This window comes from Crocodylus siamensis, chromosome 3 (genome assembly GCF_052110815.1).
Source record: "Crocodylus siamensis isolate JL-2025a chromosome 3, ASM5211081v1, whole genome shotgun sequence".
In the NCBI taxonomy this organism is placed as follows: Eukaryota; Metazoa; Chordata; order Crocodylia; family Crocodylidae; genus Crocodylus; species Crocodylus siamensis.
In genome coordinates, this window is record NC_143397.1 from 150,395,803 (window position 1) to 150,422,908 (window position 27,106).

The window sequence follows — 27,106 nt, forward strand, 5'->3', positions numbered from 1 at the left end:
TGTTGTGGTCAGAGTTCTTTGCAGCAGAGAAACTGTTCTTATTTTTCCACGTTCAAAAAAACAAGTGAAAACTAAGACCTAGCATTTTCTGAGGGGTGCCTTGAGTTTAGTGATGGGTGTCTTGAGTCTAAAAAAGTTGAGAAACACTACACTGAGAAATCCAATAGTTATTTTTACATACCTGTATTATTCATAATACTCAGATCATTTCCCTATATCCTGCATTTATCTGAAGCTTAACTGTATCACAAACCATTTTATTTATTTAATGCATAATTCTCGTTAAGAGGCATTTGATAATTTCATTTTGTCCACTAAGAAGAGTAGCAGCTAAGCTTAATCGCCATCAAGGAAAGGTATTATGACATAACCATAAAGGAATTCTGTAGTAATTCTTGCCTTCTACAATATCATTAAATACCTGATAGTCTCATATGTAAAAAGCTATATAATTCCCATAGACTTTTCATATTACCAAACACTAGACTCCACCACAAGAAAAATCGATCTTGATTATTATGTAGAATGACAGAACTTTTACTTGTGAATGCTATTTATCCCACACATGCATGCATGCAGGCACACACACACACACACTATATGATCCACTCAAAGTATTGTCATCTTTGGTGCATTAACATACATATTGTAAAATTAGTCTCACTAGATTTTGACCAACAGCAAATCCTTAGCCTGATCTCTGATTACTGGAAATACAGGGCTCTTTAACCTAGCAAGAGAAAAAGACAGAGCAAGAACAAAAGACTGAATAATAAATCCAGACATTAAAATTAAGAGGAACACACTTTAACCAGTGAGTCATCAAACCATTAGTAAAATCCATAAGGAGAAGTAGAGATTCTCATTTGAAGGTTCCAAAAGGAAGACTGAATGCATATCTAAACAGTATACTGCATGAGCAAACAATTTGCAGTCATAAAAAGTTAGAGAAAAAGCTGAAGAAAGTTATGGTTGGTGGGACTAAGTACAACAGCAGTTTAAGAATATCAGGAACAAACAAAATGCTATCGATTGCATAAAAACCCACTATGTGAGCTGGCAAAATACTATGTGATCTGCAAAAATGGGTAGTAATGATGGGAAAAAAAGGCATATATTTTAAATAAATATGTCTATTCTGTATTTAGAAAACTTCAAGAAGATGAATTCTCATCACATTAACGTCTACAGCCTCCTTAGTTACTAATGGGCTAAAAACAACTGCAAGAAGAGAGGAATATTTTTGAAAAATTCAGCATGTCGTAATAATTTGGTGTTAGTTCTCAATGTGTTGACTGAAGGAATTTCTGGCCCATCAGTAGCTTTAATAACATAATTAAAAGATTTCACAAGAGTGAAAGAAACTTTTTTTATATTTAAAAAATAATATAGAGGCAAACAGGATGACCCAGATAGTCATAGGATGGTTAGGTCACAAAGGCAAATAATTCAACAGTTGACAAGGAATTCAATAAATGAAATTTAATTTAAGAAAAGGAAAAATATAAATGTCAACCAAATTATTCATTTGACAAGACACTCAATTTTACTCTTTGATAAAATCACAAGTCTAGTTGATAAAAACAATATTGACTACTGACATGCTTTTACAGTATGCAATAAAGCATATGTTAAATGAGTTAAGAACTGGTGAAGTGACATACCAAAAATAGCTGTAAGTATAAAGTCCCTGAGTCTGAGTAATGTCAAGCCTAGCTGTATCAATGAACTGAAAAAGTAAAAATCACTGCTGATAACATTTCTAGAGGACACAGGCTGAAAAAGGTAAATAGCAAAGACGACAGAGCAGTCGCACAGAGCAGCCTGGACTCCTTGGTGAGCTGGACTTATTCAAATAAACTGTTTTCGCAAAACCAAATTTGCAAGGTCATATGCTCTGAAAAAGAATGAAAGTTATACCTACAGCACCAAGCAAAAAATTCATTAGCCATAGTGCATCATCAGTGTGATGCTCCAATGCAACACTAAAACAGGATGCAATGCTTGGAGAGTGGGAACACAATGATAAGTAGGAAGATGGTTTTACCTTTGTATAAGGTTAGCAATGGAAAATTGCTATTTGTGTTTTAAGAAGCGGGTTGAAAAACATAAAAATGTTTAAGGATTGAGAAAAGTGTTGTATAGTGAGATTCTTGTAATTCATCAACTCAAATTATGCAAGAAAGAGATCAAGAAATGACTGATCAGTAGGGTGGATAAAAATCAATGATTTGGGGGAAAAAAAGGGATTTTAATCAGATTTTTTTTATTTAAATCATATTTTTAATTGTATTTTTTGTAAAAAAAATAAACTCATCTAAAGATGGTTTTAGTTTAAGATATGCTAAAGCTGAAAGATATCATCATGGAATAAGGATTATAACTTCTAATTATATACTATTTGAGACAATATACTCCTGTAACCTTTTCAGAAAAGTTTTATAGAAAGGTCACAACAGGCCATGGACTGTATTAGAGGACCAAACTTATGGGATTCCCAGAGGCTCCTCTATAGATTAGTAAAGATTAAAGAAAACCATTCCATCCAATGGGTCTCAGTGCTCAGTCTAGAAGATCCCATTAAGCATCTCTGTGATGCTTAGTTACAGTTCTCAAACTGTAGACTTGTGTCTCTAGAGATCACAGGGACACAGTTCTTTGGGTAGATGCGATACCTTTTATTAGAACAATTAAATAGTTGTAAAAATTGTTCTTTGCAAGCTTTCAGGCACAAACACCCTTCTTCAGGCACAGGGAGACTTTTGTTATCTCCAGAGGTAACATCCTTGTTAACAGCACTATATGGAGATGACAGATAACAGACCTGATAATAACCCAGTCGTCAGACCTATTGTTAGGGTTGCCAACTCTAAAGCTATTCCGGGAGATTTTTTTCCCCAACATGACGCAATGTCATTACTTGTACTGTTCAATCCATTCACAATATCAACCTCCCAGATTGTTTCAATAGTCACCGAGAGATTAAAGCCAATTCCAGTAGACTCCCAGCCAATCCGGGAGGGTTGGCAACCCTACCTATTGTCTCTCTGTAAGTCTGCGTACAAACAAGCCTCTAAAAGTGTAAAGTTTCAAGAAGCTAAACAAATAAAGGATATCAAACAACAAGTATGCACTTTTTGTAGAAAACAATGATTAACTCGACACTTCCTGATCAGTGATTTAGATCTATCTGATTTAAATCCACCCTGAGGATCAGTATACGCGTATCATCAAACATTAAAAAATACTGGTATCAATGGGCTCTTTAATATAGCGAAGAGCAGAATAGCAAGAACCAAAAACGGAATATTCAATCCAAATACTTATGAGTATATTTATATTAGCATATTTTAATTAGTCAGGGTGATGAAATCATTAAGATGATCTGCAAGGGAAGTAGCAGGTTCCCAATTTAAAGATTCCAAAAGTTGAAAATTCAATGCATGTCTAAAAAGTACAATTTGATCAAAGGCAAGTTACCAACTCAATAAATGAGTAATTCAGTAAGGGTGCAGACAAGTAACTTTTGAAACATTTCCAAGTGTAACGGGTATGTTTCAAAGGGGTATAATTTCAGTTGTGGGACACACGTATATTACCTACTGTGCTGATCAAATTGAAAATGTTAATGCAGCCACAGCTCTCCAATCAAGAGTGCTACAAGAAGGTGTGGCATCCTATGGCCCCACTCCCCACAACCATCCCGCATAGGGAGGGGAGGGAAAAGGCAAGCAGGGGTATAGTGGGGGAAGGGACAGCTGAAGCCCCCAAACCTTTACTCCCCCCGACTCTTGCTGGAGTGCTGAGGTAAGAAGAGCAGGAAAGTGGGGAGGGAATTGGGAGCTGGACAGCCTGGCTCCAGACACAGCAGCATAGAGTATAAAGCAAAAGGTCTAACAGGGGCTGTCCCTGAGCACACTTAAAAAAAAAGTGACATTCTTCAGAATGGTACCTTGTTTAAACAGCATTATTTTGGAGTGCTTCAGTCACTTTGGGAATGTTTCAAGAGGCACATACATTTGTACACCTAGATTGCAATTTGTATATTTACCCTGAAGACTATTAGGGATTTACTGAGTATTATGTCCTCAAATTGAAAACCACAAGATGCATCTTGGCGTGTCAGGCTTCAGTAATTCACACGGAGTGTGAGGATCTTTTCAACATCTTTGTTTTCTTTTACATTAAAATATATTTCTAAACACTGTTATTGCTTCTCTCCCTAAAAAGATTTCAGTATTAGATTAATAATTCAATTTCTGCTAATAAGTCATATACACAAACATTTATGATTTTACCTGTCTGTTCTAGGAAATGTTGTTACCAACTAATCAAAATGGACACAGATAAAATACTGTAAGAAATGCAGCATTTCCCAACACTATCAATTTACTGTAGTCCCCCTTGGCCTACCCCAAAACAAGGAAAGGCCTTGTAGGCCTTATTTTTCACTCGGTCATATGAATTTCCAACAAAAATGCCTAGACATGACAATACAACAGGGAACTATAAGTTTTCTTCCTTAATAGAGTCTTACAACCAGAAACAGAAAACCAAGAAAATATTTTGCCAAGTCAGCCTTACTTTTTTTTCCCCCCAAAACAAAGTCAATCATAGATTTAAGACTTCAATTATAAAGAGGCCAAGGAAAAAAGCTAGATATTTACCCTATGCCTAAAATATTTTAAGAAAGTTTCAGCATTCAACTAAATAAATGTTGTTCTAACTTTAATCCTAATTATTGTGAAATGGAATTCTAAACTCATCCTAGCACTACTATTTGCTGCAGACCATAAAACTTAATCAGGTCCTTCTCTACTCTTTTCAACTTTTAGGGCAATTAAAAGTGGGCTAAAGTACATGGAGATGCAAATCCAAGAAAGAAAATTTCTAGGTTTGAACAAAAAGCCTCTTTTTCTCAGGAAAGTCCACAGATTCAGCATTTATCTGTAATGTTCAGCAGCATGCAGTAAGGAAGGCATTAGAACTAATTAACAATATATAAACTATCTTACAAAAATAGTATATATAATATCAAGTACTCACGAAACACCCACTAAGAGACATCTGTTAATATTACAATATTTAGTACTTAGTGAGATTGCGACTATTCCATAGGCTCTCGTGTGGAAAGCACAACACCTTTTGTACCAAGAAGTTGCGTTGCTGTTGCAGAACTGTATTTATCAACCAAGTCATCTAACAATGGTAGAACCTAGACTTTATACACTCCAACTGCCATGCTCAAAAATAAATAATGAAAATGATGATCTAAAAATGTCAGTTCCCAGTACGTACATTTTAAATGTCAGTTTCTCCACCGGATGACTTTACCCGTGGCAAAAGAAGAGTGTCGTGTATGCCACTTAAGCAAATAGCCTCAGGACTGAAAAAGCTATGTATTTACTCAATTTTAAAGTGAACAATGTTCATTAGGGTAAGATCCAGAGAGACCTAGACAAATTGGAGGACTGGACCAAAAGAAATCTCATCAGGTTCAATAAGGACAAATGCAAAATCCTGCACTTGAGACAGAACAGTTCCATGCACAGTACAGGCTGGGAGCTGACTGGCTGGGCAGCAGCTCTGCAGAAAAGGATCTGGGGTTTACAGTGAACGATAAGCTGAATATGAGCCAGCAGTGTGCCCTTGTTGCCAAAAAGGCTAACAGCATAGTGGGCTGCATTGGTAGGAGTGTCACCAGCAGATCAAGAGAGATGATTATTCCCCTCTATGCAGCATTGGTGAGGCCACATCTGGAGTACTGTATCCAGTTTTGGGCGCCCCACTACAGAAAGTTTGTAGACAAATTGAAGAGGGTCTAGCAGAGGGCATTAAAAATGATTGGGGTGGCTGGGGCACAGGACTTCTGAGAAGAGGCTGACGAAATTGGGCTTATTTAGCTTAGAACAAAAAACAAACAAACAAAAACCTGAGAAGGAATTTAATAGCGGTCTTCACCTACCCAAAGGGTCGTTCCAAAGAGGATGGAGCTAGACCAGGGGTGGGCAAAATACAGCCTTCAGGAGATCAGACCGGATCAGCCAGAACCACATGCACAGCTCCAACCCTGGCCCGCCCCATGCTGCTCCAGACTCACCTGCCCACACTGAGCAGTGATGGCGGCTAGGGAGAAGCTGCTGCTCAGCACAGGGGGAAAGCAGCCCCTCCCCTTTGTTGCTATCAGGACCTTTTTGCTGCAACCACCCACAGCCTGCACCCAAATTCACCTATGCCTCCTGTGCACTGCCACTGCTGCCCCACTGGATAATGGCAGCACAGAGAAACCTTAGGGCAGCCTGCGCATGGGCTCCAGGCAGCTGCAGCAAGGGCCTGGCAGTGGTGAGGCTGCTCTACCCTGGTGCCAAGAAGCAGCTTCTGCCTGGCTGCCACCACTGCTCAGCATGGGTGGGCAGTCCAGAGTAGGTGCAGGATATGCCATGGTCAGGGCTGTGTGCATGGGTTTGAGCTGGTCCATTCTGGCCAAGACGAGTCTACAGTGGGTGCAGGGCAGGCCAGGATCAAGACTGGAGCTCTGCGGGTTGGGGCCAAGGTGGCACTGGGCTGTGCTCGGGCTAGGTAGCTGCCGCAGTGGCACTGGAAGTGTGGCCATGCGGGAGAGGGGGCCGTAGCCACCCCTACCCCCGCTTCCAGCACTGCCATGAGCCAGGCCCATCAGAAACAGCTTGGCACAGCCTTGCAGCCCATAGCTGCAGCCCACCAGCCCCTGGCCACAATGTCTTCGGGCGGGGGGGGGGGGGGGGGGGGGGGGGGGGGGGGGACATAGCTGTGCTGGGCTGTTCCTGCTGGGCCTACCCCGCACTCGTCTCAGCAGCGGCATTGGGAGCAGGGGTTGGGAGGGTGTTACGGCGCCCTCTGTGGTCCTGCTCCCAGTGCTACCACCACAGCCATGTGGCCTGAGCACAGCACAGCCAGGAAGAGCCCAGCGCTTACCTGCCCTGCATGCCGATCCAGCGGCATGTGTCCCCCATGCCCTCCCAGGCTGCAAGCTCCCTCCCACCCCATGGCCCCCAGACAAGCCCGTTGTGGCTCAGTTCCCTACCTTGGCTATGTAAGGCCTGCCCTTCTCCTTACCTCAGAGCTGCTGCAGCCACCAGCACAGCCCTGCATTTTGGGGGGGGAGGGGGGCATGTGCCCCCTGATCTGTGCACAGCAGACTGGGCTTTGCACCCTGAGCCCTGCTGCACACACCTCCGAGGTCTTTGTCCCTACCCTCCTCAACCAACTGACCTGCTGGGTTGGGGGGGTGGGGTTTAGGGTTGCTGCTCAGCCCCCACAGCCCAGGATCAAATTCAAGAGGCTCTGGTTGATGACCAGCAAACTAGATGACCTCCTGATGACTTTCTATGCTTCTATGATCATACAGAATGGACCATTTCAACCATTATCAGTGCTGTGGTGTTAACAGCTGAACAGCTGAAACTGAATAGCTCCCTTCATTTTCAAGGCCTCTAACAGTAGTCTTAAGTCAGTACATCAGGATTACAGCATATTTTTCTGAAGAAAGTTACAGAATTGTGTAAAGCAGATGGATGTGTATGCCAGGTATTTAGCGTAAATATTTAGATGTGGTTCAAAAACTCGGTTTAGATTCTAGGAAAGGCCTCAGACATGTGAATATATTTAAACAACTTCTGAAATTCCTTCATATTCATGCAATCCTTGTTTTATGGTTATCAGGAGGGAAAGCAAAGTTGACGTTTCAATCTTTAAGCAATTCACTTTGAAGCCATGTGGGTATGTCCTTAAAAAATACTAACCCCTGGATTAACCTGAGAGTCCTAAAGCTGATCTTTTCTTATATTAAATACTGAATCTCAAGATGGAGTGAAATCAGTACTAGATTTTTTGTTTTCTTGTCTGATTGGTAGAGACTTTGCTGTGCTAGATGCTGTACAAATAAAGTATCCTCTGCCCTTAGAAAGTTTATAACAAAGTAAAGTACTCCATTGGGGGGGGGGGACCTGCAGCATACTTACAGCCTTAACAGTGCTACACTTGCTAACGCCCACTTCTGAAAGACACTTGGGGGTCATGACTGACCACAAGATGAACATGAGCTACCAATGGAATGTCAGAGCTGGTAAAGCTAACAAACTCTTGCTTGCGTCCATAGATGCTTCTCAAGGAAATCTTAGGATGTCATCTTCCCACTGTACTTGGCCTTGGTGAGGCCACAGCTGGGGTACTGCATCCAATCCTGGGCTCCACAATTCAAGAAGGATGTTGAGAAGCTTGAGAGAGTCCAGAGGAGAGCCACATGCATGATCAGAGGGCAAGAGAATAGGCCTTAGGAAGAGAAGCTGAGAGTCATGGGACTCTTCAGCCTGGATAAGCACAGGCTCAGTGGGGACCTGGTAGCTGCACAATGGGTGTACATCAGGACCTGGGAGAACATCTGTTCACGACAGTACCCCAAGGAAACACAAGGACCAGTGGTCATGAACTCCTCTAAGACTGTTTTAGGCTGGACATAAGAAAAAATTTCTTTACTGTCTGAGCCCCCAAGACCTGGAATAGACTCCCTCCAGAAATGGTGCAGGCACCTACTCTGGACTCATTCAAGAAACACTTGAATGCTTATCTTGCTGGGATACTTTGACCCTAGCTGACTTCTTGCCCCTGGGGCAGGTGTCTGGACTTGATGATCTTCAAGGTTCCTTCCAGCCCTAACAATCTATGAAATCTATGAAAATGCAAAAGCTGGACAAAACAAACAGGGAAGAAGGAAATACCAGTGAACTAGGCAGAGTCTGTCCAAGATACATCATGCTCAGCATCTCTCCTCTAACCATGTTTAAAACAAACAAACAAATAAACAACAAAACAAACAGGCACCTACATTAAATCTGAGTAAGCAGGTTTGGGTGAATGATTGGAGAGAATGCACAAATGAAATGCTCAACTCCAATGAGTGGAATCACTACCCTAAGTCCATAACACAGCACGTATTGCCCCGAGGTCCAAGAAATTGATATAATCCTCTTGTCTTGGATTCTTGGATAGTTCAAGCATTCCAAGTTGTTCACCTCCATTATCCACTCCAATCATTAGCAGGGTGGATTGATATAAATCAAAGTGATTTTTTTTTTTATCAACAAGTAGAAAGCCTTGATTTAATCTTGCTTTGCATATGTATTGTAGTTATTTTCACAAAGAATGTTTCATTCTCATTGCTTCATACATTCACTAAAACAGGTTAACTTGCAAACACTGTCTTTACATTACATTTAGCCAGGAAGCTACATTACATCCAACCACATTTATAGAATTACATAGCTAAATACATGCTTATTTATATTCTTAATTCTTTTTCTACACAAATAAGATTTATAAGTTTGCCAGGTTTTAGTCAACTAGCCATTTCATCCAATACTGATTCAATCACTGATATGCAGCCGGGTGGCTTGAAGAGCAGTGTCCAGCTGGTAAGTCTACTGTAGGGGAAAGGGCAAGGGAGGGGGGAGAAGCAGTGTGGTGGGATAGATCAAGGCCCCCATGGTGAGGGAGGGAGTGGGGCTGGGGCAGGGGTGTACAGGTCGGGTGGGGGCATGGGACAGAGCTGCAAGCAACTCATCCATGGGAGCAGCACACACTCCGGGAAGCTTGGGGATCTGCACGCAGGGCAAAAGTGAGCTGGGGTGGCACAAGCTCCTCCCAGCAAGAGGCAGGCGGTGGTGGTACTGGGAGGGGGCTACAGGCATCTCAAAATTCACTGTAGTTCCTGCTCACAGCACTGCCTCTGCCTGGCCTGAGTGCAGCCCAGGAAGAACCTGGCGCCACCCTCATCCCCAGCCCACAGGGCCAGCCTGCCCTGCTCCACACACAGATCCAGGGGCACATGCCCCCCCCATCCCCTCCCAGGGTACATGCAGCAGCAGGAGCCACCCCCCAGACAAGCCATGGCTCCATTCCATGCCCCACCCGTGCAACACCTGCCCCTGCCCCACTTATTCCCTCATCACTAGGGCCTCGATCTGCCCCTCCACACCCCTTCCCTCACAACAGACTTACTGGCCAGACTCAGCTGCTGTCCACACTGCATGCTGTGCTGCGGCTGCACGCATGCCCTGGGCATGCAGCAGCAACATTATCGGCCATATCAACCAAAAAGCCAACTGCCAATACTGTCAATCTTCCTTATATCAGTGTCGATCTGAATGGGACTGATGTATCAGTGCATCTCTAATTAATACATTTTATCACGATTTCAAGTTTAATTTTTAAATGTCTTTGCTTAAAAACTGATTTTAGATAAAAACTGAAATAAATCATGAGAACCAAGGATTTTTGTGGGTGCTTTCTTCATCTGATGACAACGTTCTTTGGTTAAATCTGATATATTTTATTAGACCAACTAAATAGTTAGAAACATTCTTCTTTGCAAGCTTCATCTGACTGCATTGGAAAACTTGCCTAAATCTATCCCAACCATGCAGTTGGTCCAATAAAAGATATTGTCCACAAAAATCACTGCCTCACATATTTCCTAGACCATCACCCCTATGACATCACTTCAACAACTGAAAGAAATCAGATTTTTCCCATGTCTGCTTTATATTTGTGTTTCACCAACCACTATAGACAGGGGAGAATACAAATACAGAGGTTAACCTGACTTTGGCTGAAAGATTAAAAAAAGCTCAGCCAGGGAAGAATTCTGCCAAGCTTACTATTTATACTGAAGTGACAATATCCATAGCAGCAATATTCTGCTCATTCCCAGGTGAAGAGTCTTCTGTATCGAGGGGTCTGGCTAGCTTCCAGATCTCACTGAAACTGCAGTTTTCCAGGAACTAAAGGATCAAAGAGATGCCATTTTCCAGACCAGGGAATTAAATCAGGAGGTTTCAGAAAGACTTCACATATAGGTAATCCTTATGTTAGTGATCCTAACAGTGCATCAAGCACTTTTCTAAGTGTCCCCAGAGCAGTGGCTGAGCCAAAAAGCTAACACTTTGTAATATAAAATAGCTATGCTATAAGTAAACATGGAGACACCCCCTGCAGACAAGTCTAAAAGAGACTTAAGGGTAGCCATGCCTGAAAAATATTAAAGAGAAAAAAATCTTTGGGAGACTGGAGCCGAAAGAGATTTAAATCACTATTTCAACAAGTCATCAGTCAGGAAGTGTGACAGGCTCATGCATGGAACACTTCCCAAAGAGGGTAGCCCCCACTAGCTTAGACAGTTTCTTGGAATAAAAGAGTTTATAAATGTTTACCAACCCTTTGCGTGCTTTATTTTCAGAAGACCACTTCAGAGCAAAGAACAATCTGCCTGTTGGAACTAGAACCAGGAACTTAAGAGGGTCACCAGAAAAAAGAAAATCCAGCAGGAATAATATACTTTAGGTTTAGCAGGAAATAGAGAGAAGACCATTTTCTAGATATGCAGTACCTTTTTTTTTTTTTGGTCTTTACTGCTTTCTAACCTCACCAGGGTGGGTTTGATTTAAATCAAATTGATTTAAATCATGATTTAAATTACTGGTCAGGAAGCCTCAATTTAAATCATTATTTTCTACAAAAGTGCATTCCTGTTGTTTGAGATAAACTTCATTAAAATATTCACAAACAGTGTCTCTTTTACAGCCCGGCAAGCCTGCTGCCATGATAGGTTTTCCCTTCTACCATACCATTCCCTCACTAGATCTCAAATCAATGGATAGGCTATAGTCAGAAATGTATCCCTCAAAACTTCTGGAATATTCTGCTCAAAATGTTTCTCTTTTGTTTCTACTGTTCCTCCCTCCTTCCATGCATCTCCAGACTCCTCCTCCTTGCCCAGATCTACTCCACCCACAACAATCCTCTAATCATTTAACTTCTTGAAACTTTGCACTTTTACAGAGATGTAAGAGCTTGCAGAGAGACAAGAGGGCTGATGGGTAGGTAATCACATCTGTTATCTCTAATCTCCATATACTGCTGTTAACAAGAATGTTCTCTCTGGGGACATAAATTCAGTTTGGGAACTACAACTAAGCATCACCGAGATGCTTAATGGGATCTTCTAGACTGAGCATTCTGTCCCATTGGGCAGAGTGGTTCTCTTTAATCTTGACTAATCTACAGAGGATCTTCTGAGAACCCCTAATATAGTCCAGAGCCTGTTGTGACCCATTTATAAAACTTTTCTAAAAAGGCTACAGGAATATATAGTCTCAAACAGAATGCCTTAATTAGAAGTTATAATCCCTATTCCATGATGATATTTTTGAGCTCTAACATATCTTAAATAAAAACTATCTTTATAAGGTATTTTTGTTGTTTTTTTTTAAAAAAAAGCATCTTAAAAAAATTAATAATACAATTAAATGTGTAAAATATAATTTTTTTGGATCTTTTTTAATCATTCATTTTTATCCATCCTGAACTTCATGTTGAATCCAGGTTTCCCCCTGAACACAGACCACATTTATGCTCCACACTCAGTGGCACACAGCAAAGCAGCCAACACACAGATCCTGCAGTAGCTTTTATTTTATGTGGTTATTACAGAATTACTGATGTGGACACATGAAGCCACAGGACCGCATAGCACATCAAGGTAAAATAGTCTTCCTATCCTGTCCTATTAAGGACAAGGACAGAACACCAATTGCTAGGCATCATCTCCTCATCTATGCTCCACCTCCTGACCAGACATGGTCTACTTTTATACCCCTCTGCACTCAGCCACTACAATCCCATGCTGTTTACAGTTTCTCCAGGCTTTATAAACTCTGGTACTGGAAGCAGAACGACGACTTCTTATAAAACCATCCCATTTTGCAACCACTTGGCTGTATGAGAATGCCAGAACCTTCAGTTTTGAGTCAAAGTGACCAAAGTCCATGACTTGGACACTATAAATTATACTCACTCTCTATGAAGGTGTACCAAAGAAGCTGCATAAAGAATATGGGATTGAACAGGCCAGATAGCTGTGCAGGGAAAAGATAAAAGGTTCTAGGGGGAACTGCTAGAAGGTAAAGGATAGAAATAGGAAAACCAGATTACTCAGAATTAAAAGACCTTGTTTTGTCCCAACCACCTGTGGTTTATGGTAATTTAGCCTGTCTTCAAAGCACCAAGCAACACAGAACCCTATTTCCCCCTACTCTACCTGTGGCAGGTTAATATGTTATGCCTTGTAGTTTTGCCAACAGGTTAGATAATAGATTTGTATAGGATGGTTTGGATAGGGATGATCCTTAAGGGAAATAGACTAGGTGACCTCTGGAACTCTACTTCTCTATGATTTAATTGAGAATTCTGTGCATCTGGGGCAGGACTGGGTTCAGACCTGCCTGGAAAGATCCATCCAAAATCACTCTACCAACCAAAAGAATAAGAGAGGAGAAAGAATCAAGAGTGGAGACAGGATCTTGTCCCAAATGCACAAGAGCTGTTCCCTTGTCTAACCGAGAAAGAACCCAGAACACTGATTTCTTTTAGGATACTAGCTTCTTACATTTACTATTATATAGGGTATATTCAAAAAGAAGGAAAAAACAGCTTTAGAATCAACCTGAATACAAATAGAACATTATACTCATTCCCTTCTCCCCCATTATACTGTTCAGAATGCCAGACAAAAGAAGAAAACAAGAAAAATGCATTAATATAAATGGTAAAAGACACCTGCAACCATCTAAAGTTACCTGCATGTCAAAGACACCTTGCCACCAGTAAAGTAGCTGATTAATTTCTGATCAGACTTTTGTCTGATTCTGGAAAATACGTGAAGATATTCTGTTATTGAGGTGCCAAGCATTCTTCCAATTCCTTGGCATGATAAGCCTCTCTTTACTATCATGGTAACTTGAAATTCCAGTACAGTTCTTCTTTCAAGAAGCACAAGTCTTCTTAGTATAAATGAAGAGTCTCAACCCTGATACCAGGAATAAGTGGGCTCAAAAGGGGTGCACCGTAATCAATACTGCTATGTCTTCTAGTAGCAGTCCCTTCCTCCCATCTCATCCTCCTAAAAGATTATTTTTTGAGAGCTGTAAGAAATAACATTCAAATTTCTAATTTTAGGATAAATCCTTAAAATAAAAACAACCCGGAGAGCAAAATGAAAGAATCATGGAAATGACATCTGAATGCAAGGCAATAGCCTCCATATACTGCAGAAAATAGCCCAAATGTACCATTATTTGGCTCCCTTATTCTTACCACACAGTTCAAATTGCACTCCTTCTAGTCTATGTTCCTGTAACAGGTTCATTTGTGGATTTTCTACACCCTAAATCATAATCATCAGAGAACCATTCAACGCCAAAGTATTGTCTTTTAAGATAAAAGAGTGCACAGCATACCCCTACAACATACATAGCATTAAACTTTCTGCAGTTGATAGATAATACCAAAGTACAAATTTTCAGAGTTTGTAGTGTGTAAGACCCTCCAAGGCACAAAAGCTTCATTAGCCAGTGCAGACAGCAGTTAGTTACCTAAATTCGTTATTGGCATGGACACCTTGTTGATGGTACATTGTGAGGACAAAACAGCATATCCACTTGCCCATGTTGAGAAACTTGGGCAAGTGGATGTGCTTGCCCAAACTTCAGGAACAATCAGTCATCATGAACCCTGCTAGTTCATCTATGTACCAAGATGTTGAGAAATGTATCACAATAGACCCTGAGGGTTTTTAACGATGGAGTAACTTCTTTCCCTGTCAAAATATTTATTTGCATGAAGTGGCAGATGCAGTCCGTAAATCTGACCTACAGTTTGGAAGTTCATACATTCAAACCCCATAATTATTTTAGGCATATTTACAGTTTCAAGGACAGTATTGACCTAACTGTCTAGCAAAGAAATTTGGAGACAGTATCCATTCAGACAACCTGATAAAATAGGAAAAAGCAGCTGAGGTTTTCAAAGCTATGGATGCTGTCTCATGCATTGTATGGAAAAGACAAAGCCTATATCTATCTATCTAATCATATTTAAAGAAAATTTAGCCGTATTTAGGAATAACTGCTTCTTACATGAATTAATGACACATCCATTGCAAATAATAGAAAAAATAAAAGAAAAACATAAGAAAAACTACGAGCCTTTTACATGACATTTCATTCTTTTTTGACCATGTCATTAATGACCAAATGTAGAGAGGCAAGAGAGTTTTGGAACTCAAGATCCACATGAAGTCTACCTTTAACCTTCCAACCTTTGGGTAAGAAGAGGCAGGAGGTACATAACTTCACCATTAAAACTGAAAGCAGGAAGAATGGATTCTGAGAAAACTCCTTCTCCTGGAAGTGTCCAACACCACTCCATTATGTGGATCCATATGCCTGTGCTCCAAAGTTTTGGTAAAGATATATATTCCTGTATACTGCATGGTAATCTAAAACTCTTAAAATAATTAAAGTCCTTCAATTCAGTTCTAAAGCTGCTCGAGGTAACCAGCTTCCAGGCAACTGCAAAAAAGTTCAGATGTTACATTTGGGGAGAAACAAGCTTCCACTAGTATCAGTCCTAAAGAACTAATGTCTTGCACATAGATAAAAGTTGTATTTAGAAACTAGTTTAACCAAAATGTAAGCCACCCTCCTGCAAACATACTATGTTCACTTGAAAGTGTTTTATGTCAATTAGTTTAAGTTCTTATTACTTCTAAAGAATGCCAAGACTTATTTTTCCTCCTACCGTAAAAAAACTGGTGACTGATGCTCACAATGAGGTAATAGTGAAACTTCTCTACTATGTTAAAGCATTGATTCTGTAATCAACTGCTCCAGTATAAAAATATAAACCACTGAATTTCAGAATAGAAATCCTAACAAGTTTTAAAAACTTCTTTAATTCACCTTTAAAAGGTAACCTTTGAAACTGGAGTTCTGGAAGAACTTTTTGCTTCCTCATAGTATATTAAAATGTGGAAGTTTGGGGGAAAAGGGAGAAGCAGAATCTTAAATGCATCTAGCAGGCCAAAACCTAGTCTTTGCAGAACTCTGAAGTTTCACAGGCTGCTGCAGTCTTTCACAAATCTTCACAGAAAGAATGAACTCATGGAATCAAAATCTATCTTTGAAACATTCCTCCAACAATTAAATTTCAAAGTTTTAAATCACCCAATAGAAGCAATTGTCCTCTGCTTTCCAACATCAGAATATTTACTCAAATAAAAGATGACCCCCCCACGCAAAAATAAGACTCTATATATGGAAATTTTTCCACTTGTTATAATTTTACAGGTATAGAATCTAGTTATCAGAGCGTTGCCTTTAATTCATTCCCCTCCCACTGCTATAGCAGGGAAAATAACATTAAGGGGGTGCCCTCTGCCCTGTCAGCTTCCCTCCACAGCCTTTCTGTCTCCACCCTCCTATTACAGTCAGAACCTGCTCAGGCTGTTCCTTCCCCAAGCACAATGTGGAAGCAAATTGCATGCGACAGTAAGGGGCGAGAGATGGAAAGGAAAGGGACAGCGAGGAGGGCAGAAACTGCAGAGAAAAACAGAAGCCTGCTGTGATTCCAGTCCTGACTGCTGCAAATTTCAGCACAGGTACTCCATAAACACACTTTTTAGCACCACTTTTGTACCTATTTTTTATATAGTATGAAGTCCAGAAATACAGATACTAGTCCAGAATGGAATGGCTCATGACTTCTCATATACAGGCAGTCCTCAGACTTAAGACATGGTTTTCAGGAACCAGTTGTGTCGTAAGTCAAAGCATTGCAACTTGGAACCAATTTTCTCATAAGAAACAATGTTATAAATACGGGATTGGTTCCTGAAGCAAGGCCTGATACCCTATTTTCACCAAAAATACCACAGCAGTTTGTACTCGATCAATTATAGATGAGTAATATAGTTGCATTAATGTATTTATATTGTAAATAGCAATCATATTGATTTGGAAGGACTTATTTGAGGTGACATTGCTGGACTTTTTGAAGGGTTCTTGGCTGGACTTTTTGAAGGGTTCTTGGCTGGAGTCTTCTCAGGAGCCTTGGCTGCAGGTTTTTCTAGAGACCTGTCTACTTTCTTAAAGAAAGTGTCCAAGGAAGTTTGGACAGATGTTCTCCAGGGAGATGAGCGATGCAGCAAACTTGTTCGCTGGCATGGCATCACATTGGATCAAGCAATGTCAAAGTTGAAACTAGCATCGCAAAGTTGAAACGGGGTGTCAATTTAGAAACGTTAGTGCAAAATGTTGCAACTCAAAATGTTGTAAGTCAAGGACTGCCTGTAGTTCACTGGGCTGGGCCCCAGCAAAATCAACAACTTTTTAAGCTAGGTGATCCCACAGCCCAGCACTGCTCACTACATATGTGTACTCCAGACACACCCCCAAAGGACCATGTACTAATTAGACCGCCCCCCAGTCATGACTGGAGCTAGGTGTTCTTGTCACAAGTCCTGGGACTCTTCAAAAATGTATATACAGGTGAAGTCCAGGGCTGCTTGGTCTGTCTCCATCCAACAGAGGGTGAGGCTACATTAATCACATGCAACAGGCTGAGAGAAGGGGCCACAGAGTCTCTTAGGAATCAGCAGAAATGGAAAAGAAAGGCACTGGTTGGCTGTAGGAGTTAAGAGGAAGTCACAGTGTGTCAGGGTGGATTTGATTTAAGTCAAATCAATTTAAATCACCAGTCAGGAAGCCTTGATTCAATCACTGTTTCTTACAAAAAGTGCATTCTTGTTGTTTGATATGCTCTACTCATTTAACTTCTGGAAACTTTGCAATTTTAGAGAGAGGTAAGGACTTGACTCTTGTGTACACAAACCTGCAGAGAGACAAGAGGGCTGATGTGTAGGTAAACTCATCTCCACATACTGCTGTTAAGAAGGATGTTATCTCTGGGGACACAAATCCATGGTTTGGGAACTGAAACTAAGCATCACAGAGATGCTTAATGGAATCTTCTAGACTGAGTGCGGAGTCCCATTGGGTGAAGTGTTTTTTTTAAATCTTTACCAAGCTACAGAGGATCAAACCCCATAAGATTGGGCCCCTAATATAGTCCATAGCCTGTTGTGACCTTTTTATAAAACTTTTTTAAAAAGGTTATATGAATATATTGTCTCAAACAGTATATAATTAGAAGTTATAATCTCTATTCCATGATGATATCTTCAAGTTTTAACATATCTTATATTAAAACTATCTTTATATAGGTTTACATTTTTAAAAGCATATTAAAAATCAAAAATACAATTAAATCAAAAAATCTGATTTAAATAAACATCCAATTTTTTATTGATTTTTTTTAAATCATCGATTTTTATCCACCCTGAAATGTATTTGATGTAGTGGTTCACCGCAACTTGAAAAATGAGTTGGCATGGAAGGAGACTAAGCACAATGGGCACTATATCTTATTCAGATGGGCCGCACTAACCTAGACTTATGGTAGGTCCCCAGCAGTGTGTTGGGCCATGTGCTTTATGAGCATGCTCAGCATGGGCTGCATTCAATCAATCTCATAGTTGGTTTCCATGACTGAGCACATGCTGCTTCTAGCAGCAGTTCGATGACACCCATGCTGATGTGAGGGGGGGGGATATGGAGGGGGGAACTGCCATATATTTGAATAAATATGGTAGTTTATTTAAAGTTTATCCCAGGAAAAAAGTCAAAAACGGTCGAGTTTCTAGCTTAAACTACAGAAAAGATCGGAAAAGTGATGGTGGAAAAGGACAAATAATCCCTGCTCATACGTCTTAAGTAAAACCAAAAAGGAATGCACAACTTCACCATTGTAAATCACTTCTTATTATTTTGATTTTGTTGGTCAAACATCTGAAAATATTAAATTACCAAGATCCTTTCAGAGAACCTAAAAGGACTCTCAAGCTCTTAAACATCAAGCAACCATTTTTTTTCCACATTACAGACAAGAGAAAAACATTATGGGTATGTCATCTTCATCAGACTTTGCCCAAAAGGTTGGCACTGGTTTTTATAAATATGTTTTAGTCATTCTGAGATGATAAAGTCAATCAAACACATAGGCTAAAAGAGTAAGAATTAACTAGAGTTACACTTAAAACTACCTCTTCCCTACTTAACCTAATCCAAGTAAAAACAGTCACAATACCAACCAACACTTGAGTTCTGCAGAGCATCTGTGTTAACTGTTGATGAGTTGTGCTAATTTAAGGTGTACACCACTGGGACAGCCAAACTTCAGTAAAAGCTTTGTCTCACTCCAGTTAATATGTCAACACATGGTCAGGAGACTTCATCTTGTAAAATAAAGGTAGTCCTGTAGTGAAGACAAACCCTTTGCAGCTTGCCCAAGGTCACAAAGTAGGCCAGGGGCCAAGGTATAGACTAGAAGCCATGTTCCTACACTAGCCCCTAGATAGTGCTCCATCATACTTCAACAAACATTTGTCTTTAAACATTTTCTGAAATCAAAATAATGCAAAAAGGCTCTGATGCTGTAAGCACATATGCAGGTGTTAACTTTCTTCCTGAGAGCAACCTCAGTGACTTCACATAAAAATGAAGTTTCATAAGGATTTGTAGGGCAGGGGCCTTCTCTGCAGCCTCAACTATAATTCAAGGCTCAGGAATTATTACACAGAAGGTAATACAATGTATTCTGTAAACATAAAATTTGTTCATCTGTCTGACATAATGCCAGTCCCAACATGCAGCCAATTGCTCACATTGTAACCAACTCCAGTGTCCCAACATGTGGCCAAATGCTCACATTATAACAAACTCCAGTTACCTACACAACAATTAAAGGCATAAACCACTGAAGTGTAGCATTCTTTCAACCCCATTATTTTTTCACTTAACTATACTCTATGTAACTAAGCTAGAATGAAGAAGCAGCTACCAAACAGCTATTAGACACCTTGAAAATGAAGGAAACTACTTTGGGTGTACTTAATGCCACAAGCATGACAGTGCTTTAAGTTCAAATAAATACATACCCCAAGTGAGTGACTAGACTATTTTCAGGCTACAGGATACACACTTGGATGAAGTGCGCTGTAAAGATAAATAATTAGAGAGGTGGGACAGTCCAGTGGTTAGGGCTCTAGTCCATGACTTGAGAGCCATCAGTTTGATTATCTGCTCTGCCAGACTTCTCTGAATCTGGAGAAGTCCCTTAGGGCAACTTCATCTCAGCTCCCCATCTGTCAAACAAGGATAATATCCACATGAGGGCAAATAAAGTAAAATGAGGTGCTCCTGTATTACAGAAGAGGCCACGTAAGAATCTAAGATATATAAACAAGAGAAAGAAAAAAAGCGTATGTGGCCCCGGTGATACAAACAATCCAAAACAAAACAAAACAAGAATCCAAATATCTCTGTTCATTTTACCAAAGCCAAAAAGTATTAAAAATCTTATCTACTTGTCACTGCTATATTACACATACACTTCTTGAATTTTTCAACTAAGTGAAAACAGACTTGTTTGTCCCACTGACGATGAAAGCGACAGATCATCACTTTGCCTTTAGAAGCAGATCATCCAAGAACAGACATTTCAATCACTTCACATGCTATAACATCTGCCCAACCTTCATGCCTACTTCCCTGATTTACAGCCTCCCCTGTAGTCTGTACAAGCCCACGTCATACAGCAGTAAAACTGACCGGCTAATGACAATAACACCGACTGGCCATGGCACAATCTAATGAACAAGCTAAAAACATAAGGGCTCTTCCTACTTGTTTCCATGACAGCAATCATAGCAGCTACCTTAGCAGCCTCAGCAGTTGAAGATTTACCCCTGAATACCGCCCCCCCCACATCACTGTTTTTGCTACTTGAACAAATCACACTGGTACTGGAACTTTAGAGTGCCTATATACATGCAGAGAGGCTGCTCCGACATGCTGCAATTACAACGCATTGGAACAGACTCATTTAATCGAGTCTGCCAGAGCATGACAATTACCGTGATCCATGAAACTCCAGCATCACATGCATCAGCATCCACAAGCTGAAAAATGATGCCAGAGGCACTTTAAAGCTCGTTTGATGCGTTTTAATTAAAGTGCCTCTGTCACCATTTTTCAGCATGGGGATGCTGATACACATGATATTCTAGGTGCTTTAATTAGAGCAGCTCTTGGAGTCATTCTAATTAAAGTGCCCCCTGCCCCACTCCCAGAGCATGTGTATAAATGCCCTTAGTCTGTGAACGTTTTTGTTTTGTTCTGTTTCGGCAAAATAGCACCTTCTGCTGGAACTGACGCCCTCCCAAAGGCTCATGCTTTAGGTACCTCATTTAATAGTCAGTAAGGGGCGTAACCACCCTACCTAAACCCTCAGAGCCTGTAGCCCTTTAGCAATGTGCGTGGCTCATGCTGCCACCCAATGCCCAAGCCAGGCCACATAACTCATCCTCCCCCACACCCACACACTCACTACTTCACCGGATAGAGCTCAGACCCATCCCCCAGCATCCGGCAACCAGGAAGTCAGCAGTGGATGCACCCAAGCATCAGAGGCACAGAGACTCCCCCACTGGGATGACAGTTAGGCACACTATTACCCAGTAGCTGCATCTACACGAGACACTTACTGCACATTAGCCTAATAATATTGTGCAGCAGTGTGGCAGTTAAAAACTGTGCTAACAGCCTACTGCACAGTGTTGTTAGGCTAATGCGCAGTCACAAAATAACCGTGCACCAGCACTACTGTGCAGTAACTCCAGTTACTGCGCATTTAGTTACTACTTCATTAAACAAGTAGTCAAGTAAATGGGCAGTAACTAAGGCACGGTGCTGACCATGTAGATGCACCCAGTGCTGTCAGGATCCAGACAGTTCTGCAGAGGGGTGCGAGTTAGCAGCAGGCAGCAGCTGAGAGCCACTGACAGTCTGGACTTGGGGCCCTTGGCTGGATCCAGCTCTTGCTGCCAGAAAGCTTGTTTCATCCAATGCATATTTGACCTTGCAAAGTTTTGCCTTGTTCAAGGTGTAGAGCACTGAACATGCAAAACAGCTCCACCTGGGCCTGCCCACAGGAGAACAAGAAGGAACAAGTGGTCCTGGAAGAGACCTCCAGAGGTCAGAGTCCCAACCCCCAAACAGGAAGGACCCTTCCTACACCTACCCAAACAGCCTGGGGGCACATCTTTCCTGCGGTTTCCTGGTTCCTCCATGCCCAGCAGAGGTGGGAATAGGGTACCCACTACCGCCTCCCCCACTCCACGGAAGCCCCGCCCCCTGGCGCTGCCCCACAGAAGCCCCGCCCCGAGCTGGGCAGCAGTACAAGGGCTCGGGGCCGCCCCCGGCCGGTACCTGTTGTGCCTCTGCACCGCCGAGGCGCTGGCGTAGTAGGCCGCTCTCCGCTGGGCGCTGCCCGGCACCGGGCGCAGCGGGATCTGGTCCGCCATCTTGCGTTCCCGCCCCGCCCCGCCGGGGCCCGGAACCGGCTCGCCAACCGCCGCCCGACGTCACCCGGCCGCGCGCGCCGGGGCCGGGCCGCGGGCCCGTGACGTCACAGCAGCAGCTGATGCGGAGCGTCGGGGGGCGGAGCGAGGCCAGTGTCAACAAGGGGGCGGGGCTGTTAAAGTGTAGGGGTGGGGTCCAGGACCTGCAGGACGTTGTTGCGGGCCTGGGAGAGCAGATTTGAGGTGTAGGGTGTTTTACAGCCCGGGCGGGGGTGGGGACTCTGTGGGAGGCCTGGGGCGGGCCGGAAGGGAGCAGGAAGCTCAGCAGCAGATCAAGCGAGCTGCGCAGGGCAAGAAGAAGAAAACTGAGGGGCAGATCAGGCCAGGAGGACGTGGCGGGAAGCAGATCAGGCAGAAAGCAGAGCAACGGCTAAACCCTAGAGCACAGGGCAAGGACAAGGAGTAGAAAGCTGAGCAGCAGATCGAGCGGGGAGCAGAGCAGCAGACTGGGCAGGGAGCAGAAAACTGAGCAACAGATCAGGCTGGGAACAGAAAGCAGAGTAACAGATAAACCCAGGAGTACAGAGCAAGGAGTAGAAAGTTGAGCAGCAGATCAGGGCCTATAAGCAGAGGAGCAGATCAGGCAGGGAGCAGAAAGCAAAGAAACAGGTCAGGTGGGTTGCCCAGGGGAGGGAACAGAAAGCTGAGCAGCAAATGATCTGCTGCTCTTCTCCCCACCCTGCGCTCCCAGCTTCAAGTGAGGGACAGGGTTTGGAGCAGCACATGGGAAGGGTGCAGGGCTAACTTGTGGCAGGCAAGGCAAAAAGATTGGCCATTACTGCTCTAGCCTAATGAGAAAATAAGGAATGCTCACTTAAATAATCTTTTTTTTATTTTTAACAGTCAGAAGTATTAAGAGAAGTGCAAAAAAGCTTTGCTGTTTTCCCCCCCACACACACATACACAAAGTGATTGTCTCTTTATTGTGCCTCCTCTGTGGAGATGAGTGTTTAGTTGTGCCTCCTCCTTCCTTTCTTTACTTCAATTTGAAAAGTCTATTTTTATTTTTCTTAAAGGAAAGCATGAACTCAGACTGGAAGTTGAGTTCAGCAAATCTCATAATACAACTAGGTATGGTGGCAAGAGTTGAAAGAGAAATCTTAAAAGACATACAGTGTATGTTTTACAAAAGGACAAAATCACATTGTAAAAAGCAAGCCATACACAATAGCCTATCCACTTCATGAGGTGGTAAAGCCAGGTAACATTAGGGTTGGCTTTCAAACATGGCTATCATAATCTCCTGAATATAGGTGCCTTTTCCCCACTCCTCCCCACAAAATGGTTGAACACTTATGTCTTCCACTGGCTTAGAAGATTTCTCTTTCTCCAGAGAAAGAGTAGAGCAAGTTGTACTGCTTCAGACAAAAGCAGAAGGGATTCAGTACTTCAGAAAAGCAACAGTTCCTTGACCCAAGTACCTACATTTTTATTTAAATACTTAACACTAGGTATCCTGATTGGAAGCTTTTGGCTTGCTTGTAAAAACAGGAAGCTGGAGAAGTATTGATCCCTGGGAAGCTCTGTACTTGAATTGCTGCAGCAAACATAGAGCCCTCTAATTTTTCAGTCTTCCTTCTTTACTCATTGCTTGTGCTAAAACTGGTCTGCACAGCCAAACCCTAGACAATATGAGAAATGGAGGAACAGGAAAGGGAGAAAAAGAAGGAAAAAAAATGAAGAATAAACTACAATAATTACTACATTGGTGGGAAGGTGACAGTATTAGAGTTTTTTTAATAATTCATAATACAGAGGGATGTACAGCAGCCTAAACAAATGTAAGAGGAGGTATATGACAACAAAACATTTGCGAATCAGTGCCGTAGAGTGTCCTATTCATTTCAATAACATATGATAGCATCTCTATAATGGTAACAAGATAGGTATAAGACTTACCAGAAAAAATAGATGGAAGTTGTAATGACATTGGCTGGCTATGTGCAAAATGGCTTTTGTAGTTTCATGCAGGGTCTAGTGGGTATGTCTTTATATCTCAGTACCACATCAAGTACCCTTTTGAAGACCTATCTTCAGACGCTCTTCCTAGGCCATAATTGAGGCTTGCTTACAAACAGTGCTCTTTTCCTGCTTTATTTGTGCTGTTGACACATTAATTCACTGCGCTCGCAGAAGGATGTAGGTATTGTAAGGCTTGTATTGCAGCACCTCATTTTTAAGGACTCTTGTCACCTCTTGAAATCCACAGTCCCAGGTTAGACAACCAAGCTATTTATGCAATGAAGCCAGAGTAGTCAACTTAGTGTGGGACAAAAGCTAATGCTCTGATCAGGTAGGCCAGTTAATATATCCCGTAGGAAATGCCAACAGAAGTGAGGTTTAAGCTCTGCCTCTCACCAGGAATTCTCTTAACAGCTGGTTGTGCTTCTTAGCTGCAAGTGCTCCCCTGAAAGGAAGCATCCAAGCCAGCCCTTAATATCATGAAATAAGTGGGAAGCACCATTTCCAGTTGTATCAGCATTAGTTGGAGCATTCACTTATGATGCAAGAGACTTAGGTCTCTGCTGGAGAGGACTCAAACCCACATTTCAGGAGAGTGATTTAACCACAAGGCTGTGGCTCAGACTGCCACCTCCACTTTCTCCTCCAAGTGGGAATTTTGTGAGGTTTAATATATCCTTGAAAACAATTACTGGATTAGGGTACGCAGTCAACACAGGGAGAGGAATGCCACAGCCCCGCTGGGATTACAGATAGGCACATTGCTACTCAGTATTGTCAGGATTCAGACAGTTTTCCACATGGATGTTAATTAGCAAAAGGCAGCAGCTGAGAGCAATCTAAATTCTGGACTTGGGAACCTAAGATGGTAGCCCTTTGGTGGATCTGGCTCTTGCTGCCTGGAGGCTTGTTTCTTTCTATGTATATTTGGCCTTACAAAGTTTTGCCTTGTTCAGAGGATTGCACTGAAAGTGCAAAACAGCTCCACCTTGGTCTGCTAAGAATTAGAAAAGAAAGGCTGGAAGAGACCTCCAGAGTTCATCTAGTCCCAACCCTGCATGAGGCAGGATCCTCCCTATCCAAACCATCCTATACGAATCCACTGTTTAACCTATTAGCAAAACTACACAGCCCCTACACAATCACAAGATATGACACCCTAGCCTGCAAGAGGTAAAGCAGGGGGAGCACAGTAGCCAACATCTTGCTGCTACAAGGTTGTTAAAATATGCTCAAGAAATTCAAGGAAGAGGGCCACATCCCCTACTACAGAGAAGGCAAAAACCCTCACAGTCCATACCAATCTGTTCATGGGGTAAAATTCCTTCATGACCCAAAATCAGTCTGTCCCTGAGTAAAAGGGCAGACCCTCTAGTCAGGAACCTTCTTGTTTTAAGTCCCAGCAGAAGCACTGGTACACCCCAGTCAAAATTCCCAGCTTAGGTTGCAGTCAGCACCTAGTGCTTCTGAGGAAGTCTTCAAAAACAAAACACAACCCCAGAACAAAACCCTGACATACGTAGTGGCAGGAAAGGAAAAAAAAATCCTTCTTGGCCCCACATGCAAACCAACAAAACCCAGAAACATGGAAAATACCCATAGTAGAACATTGGCATAGCTGCTTCTAGATCATACCTGATTAATGCTACCCAACCTCTTCTTGAACACCTCCAATTTCCCTAGGTAGTCTTTTCCACTGCCTCACTGTTCTATCAGTGTCTGTGTTTTTCCTAATATCTAATCTAAAGCTATTTTGCTTCAACCTCAAGCCAATGTCCATGTTCTACTCTGCAGCAAGAGAGAACAGGTGTTTTTTTCTTCTTTGTGTCAGCCCTTCAGATACTTGAAGACTGATATCATGTCCCTTCTTAAGTGCCTTTTCTGTAAGATAAAATGCCTATTTCCTTCAATGTCTTCTTGTATGATTTGCCTTCTAAGCCCTTTATCAATTTTGTCATTCACCTCTGGACTTCTTCTCTAACCTCTCCATGTTCTTTTTAAAATATGGAGCCCAAAACTGCACACAAAACTCTTGATGAGGCTGGGCCTCTGCTGAGTAAAGAGGCACCATCACCTCCCGTGTTTTGGACCTAATGCTTCTATCGATGTATCCCCAAACTGCATTTGCCAACAGGTAATTCAGGGTAGAATAAATGGAACAGAAGATTGCAGAATGGAAGACTTCCTCTGCAGAATGACTCCATTTGGTGGACTTTCTCCAGGTATTCACCCTGTGAGTTGCACCGAGTCCAGCACTATATTCAGAGTGAAAATAGACTTCTGAGAGACTACATCCTTTTAAACTGGTGGTATACCTGCAGCTGGATATGCAGAGAAGATCTAAAAAACAAAATTGACAAAGACCCTGTAAATAATTGGAAAGAGTGAAAGACCATAAGTGAAAGAGACTGCTGAATCATAAAAAGCTCCTGCTGGCAATACTAGGACTTTTCCCACTTAGAAAATAAATAAATAAAAGTGTTGGCTTTGGTAGCAAGCAGTCCCATCTGAGGGACTCCTCACTTGCAAAAGACTTAAGTCAAAATCAGTCCTCTTAGAGACCATTTGTGTTAAATGAATTTTGCTGCCCAGGTGGTCTACCAGCTTACTGATCCACTCCAGGGAGGTTACAGCCATCAAGTTTACTTGCTTTATGATATACGATTCCTTCCCAATATAAAAAGCTTTACCTTGTACTTTCCTCTCTACCTATGTAATATGTGTCTATTACTT

The 27,106-nt window shown here is 41.9% G+C and overlaps 1 protein-coding gene across 2 annotated transcripts in view; it reads right to left on the bottom strand.

The window, feature by feature from the left end:
* ATP9B (ATPase phospholipid transporting 9B) overlaps positions 1-22,472 on the bottom strand; it is a 327,984-nt gene extending 305,512 nt beyond the window's left edge. The window contains exon 1 of one of the 2 annotated variants that reach the window (XM_090039540.1): positions 22,260-22,472. In XM_090039540.1, coding sequence (XP_089895666.1) covers positions 22,260-22,354 — 95 coding nt within the window. In that variant the 5' untranslated portion in view covers positions 22,355-22,472. The remainder of the gene's footprint in view (positions 1-22,259) is intronic. The other variant, XM_090039541.1, reaches the window with a different exon arrangement.
* Between the last annotated feature and the right edge of the window lie 4,634 nt (positions 22,473-27,106).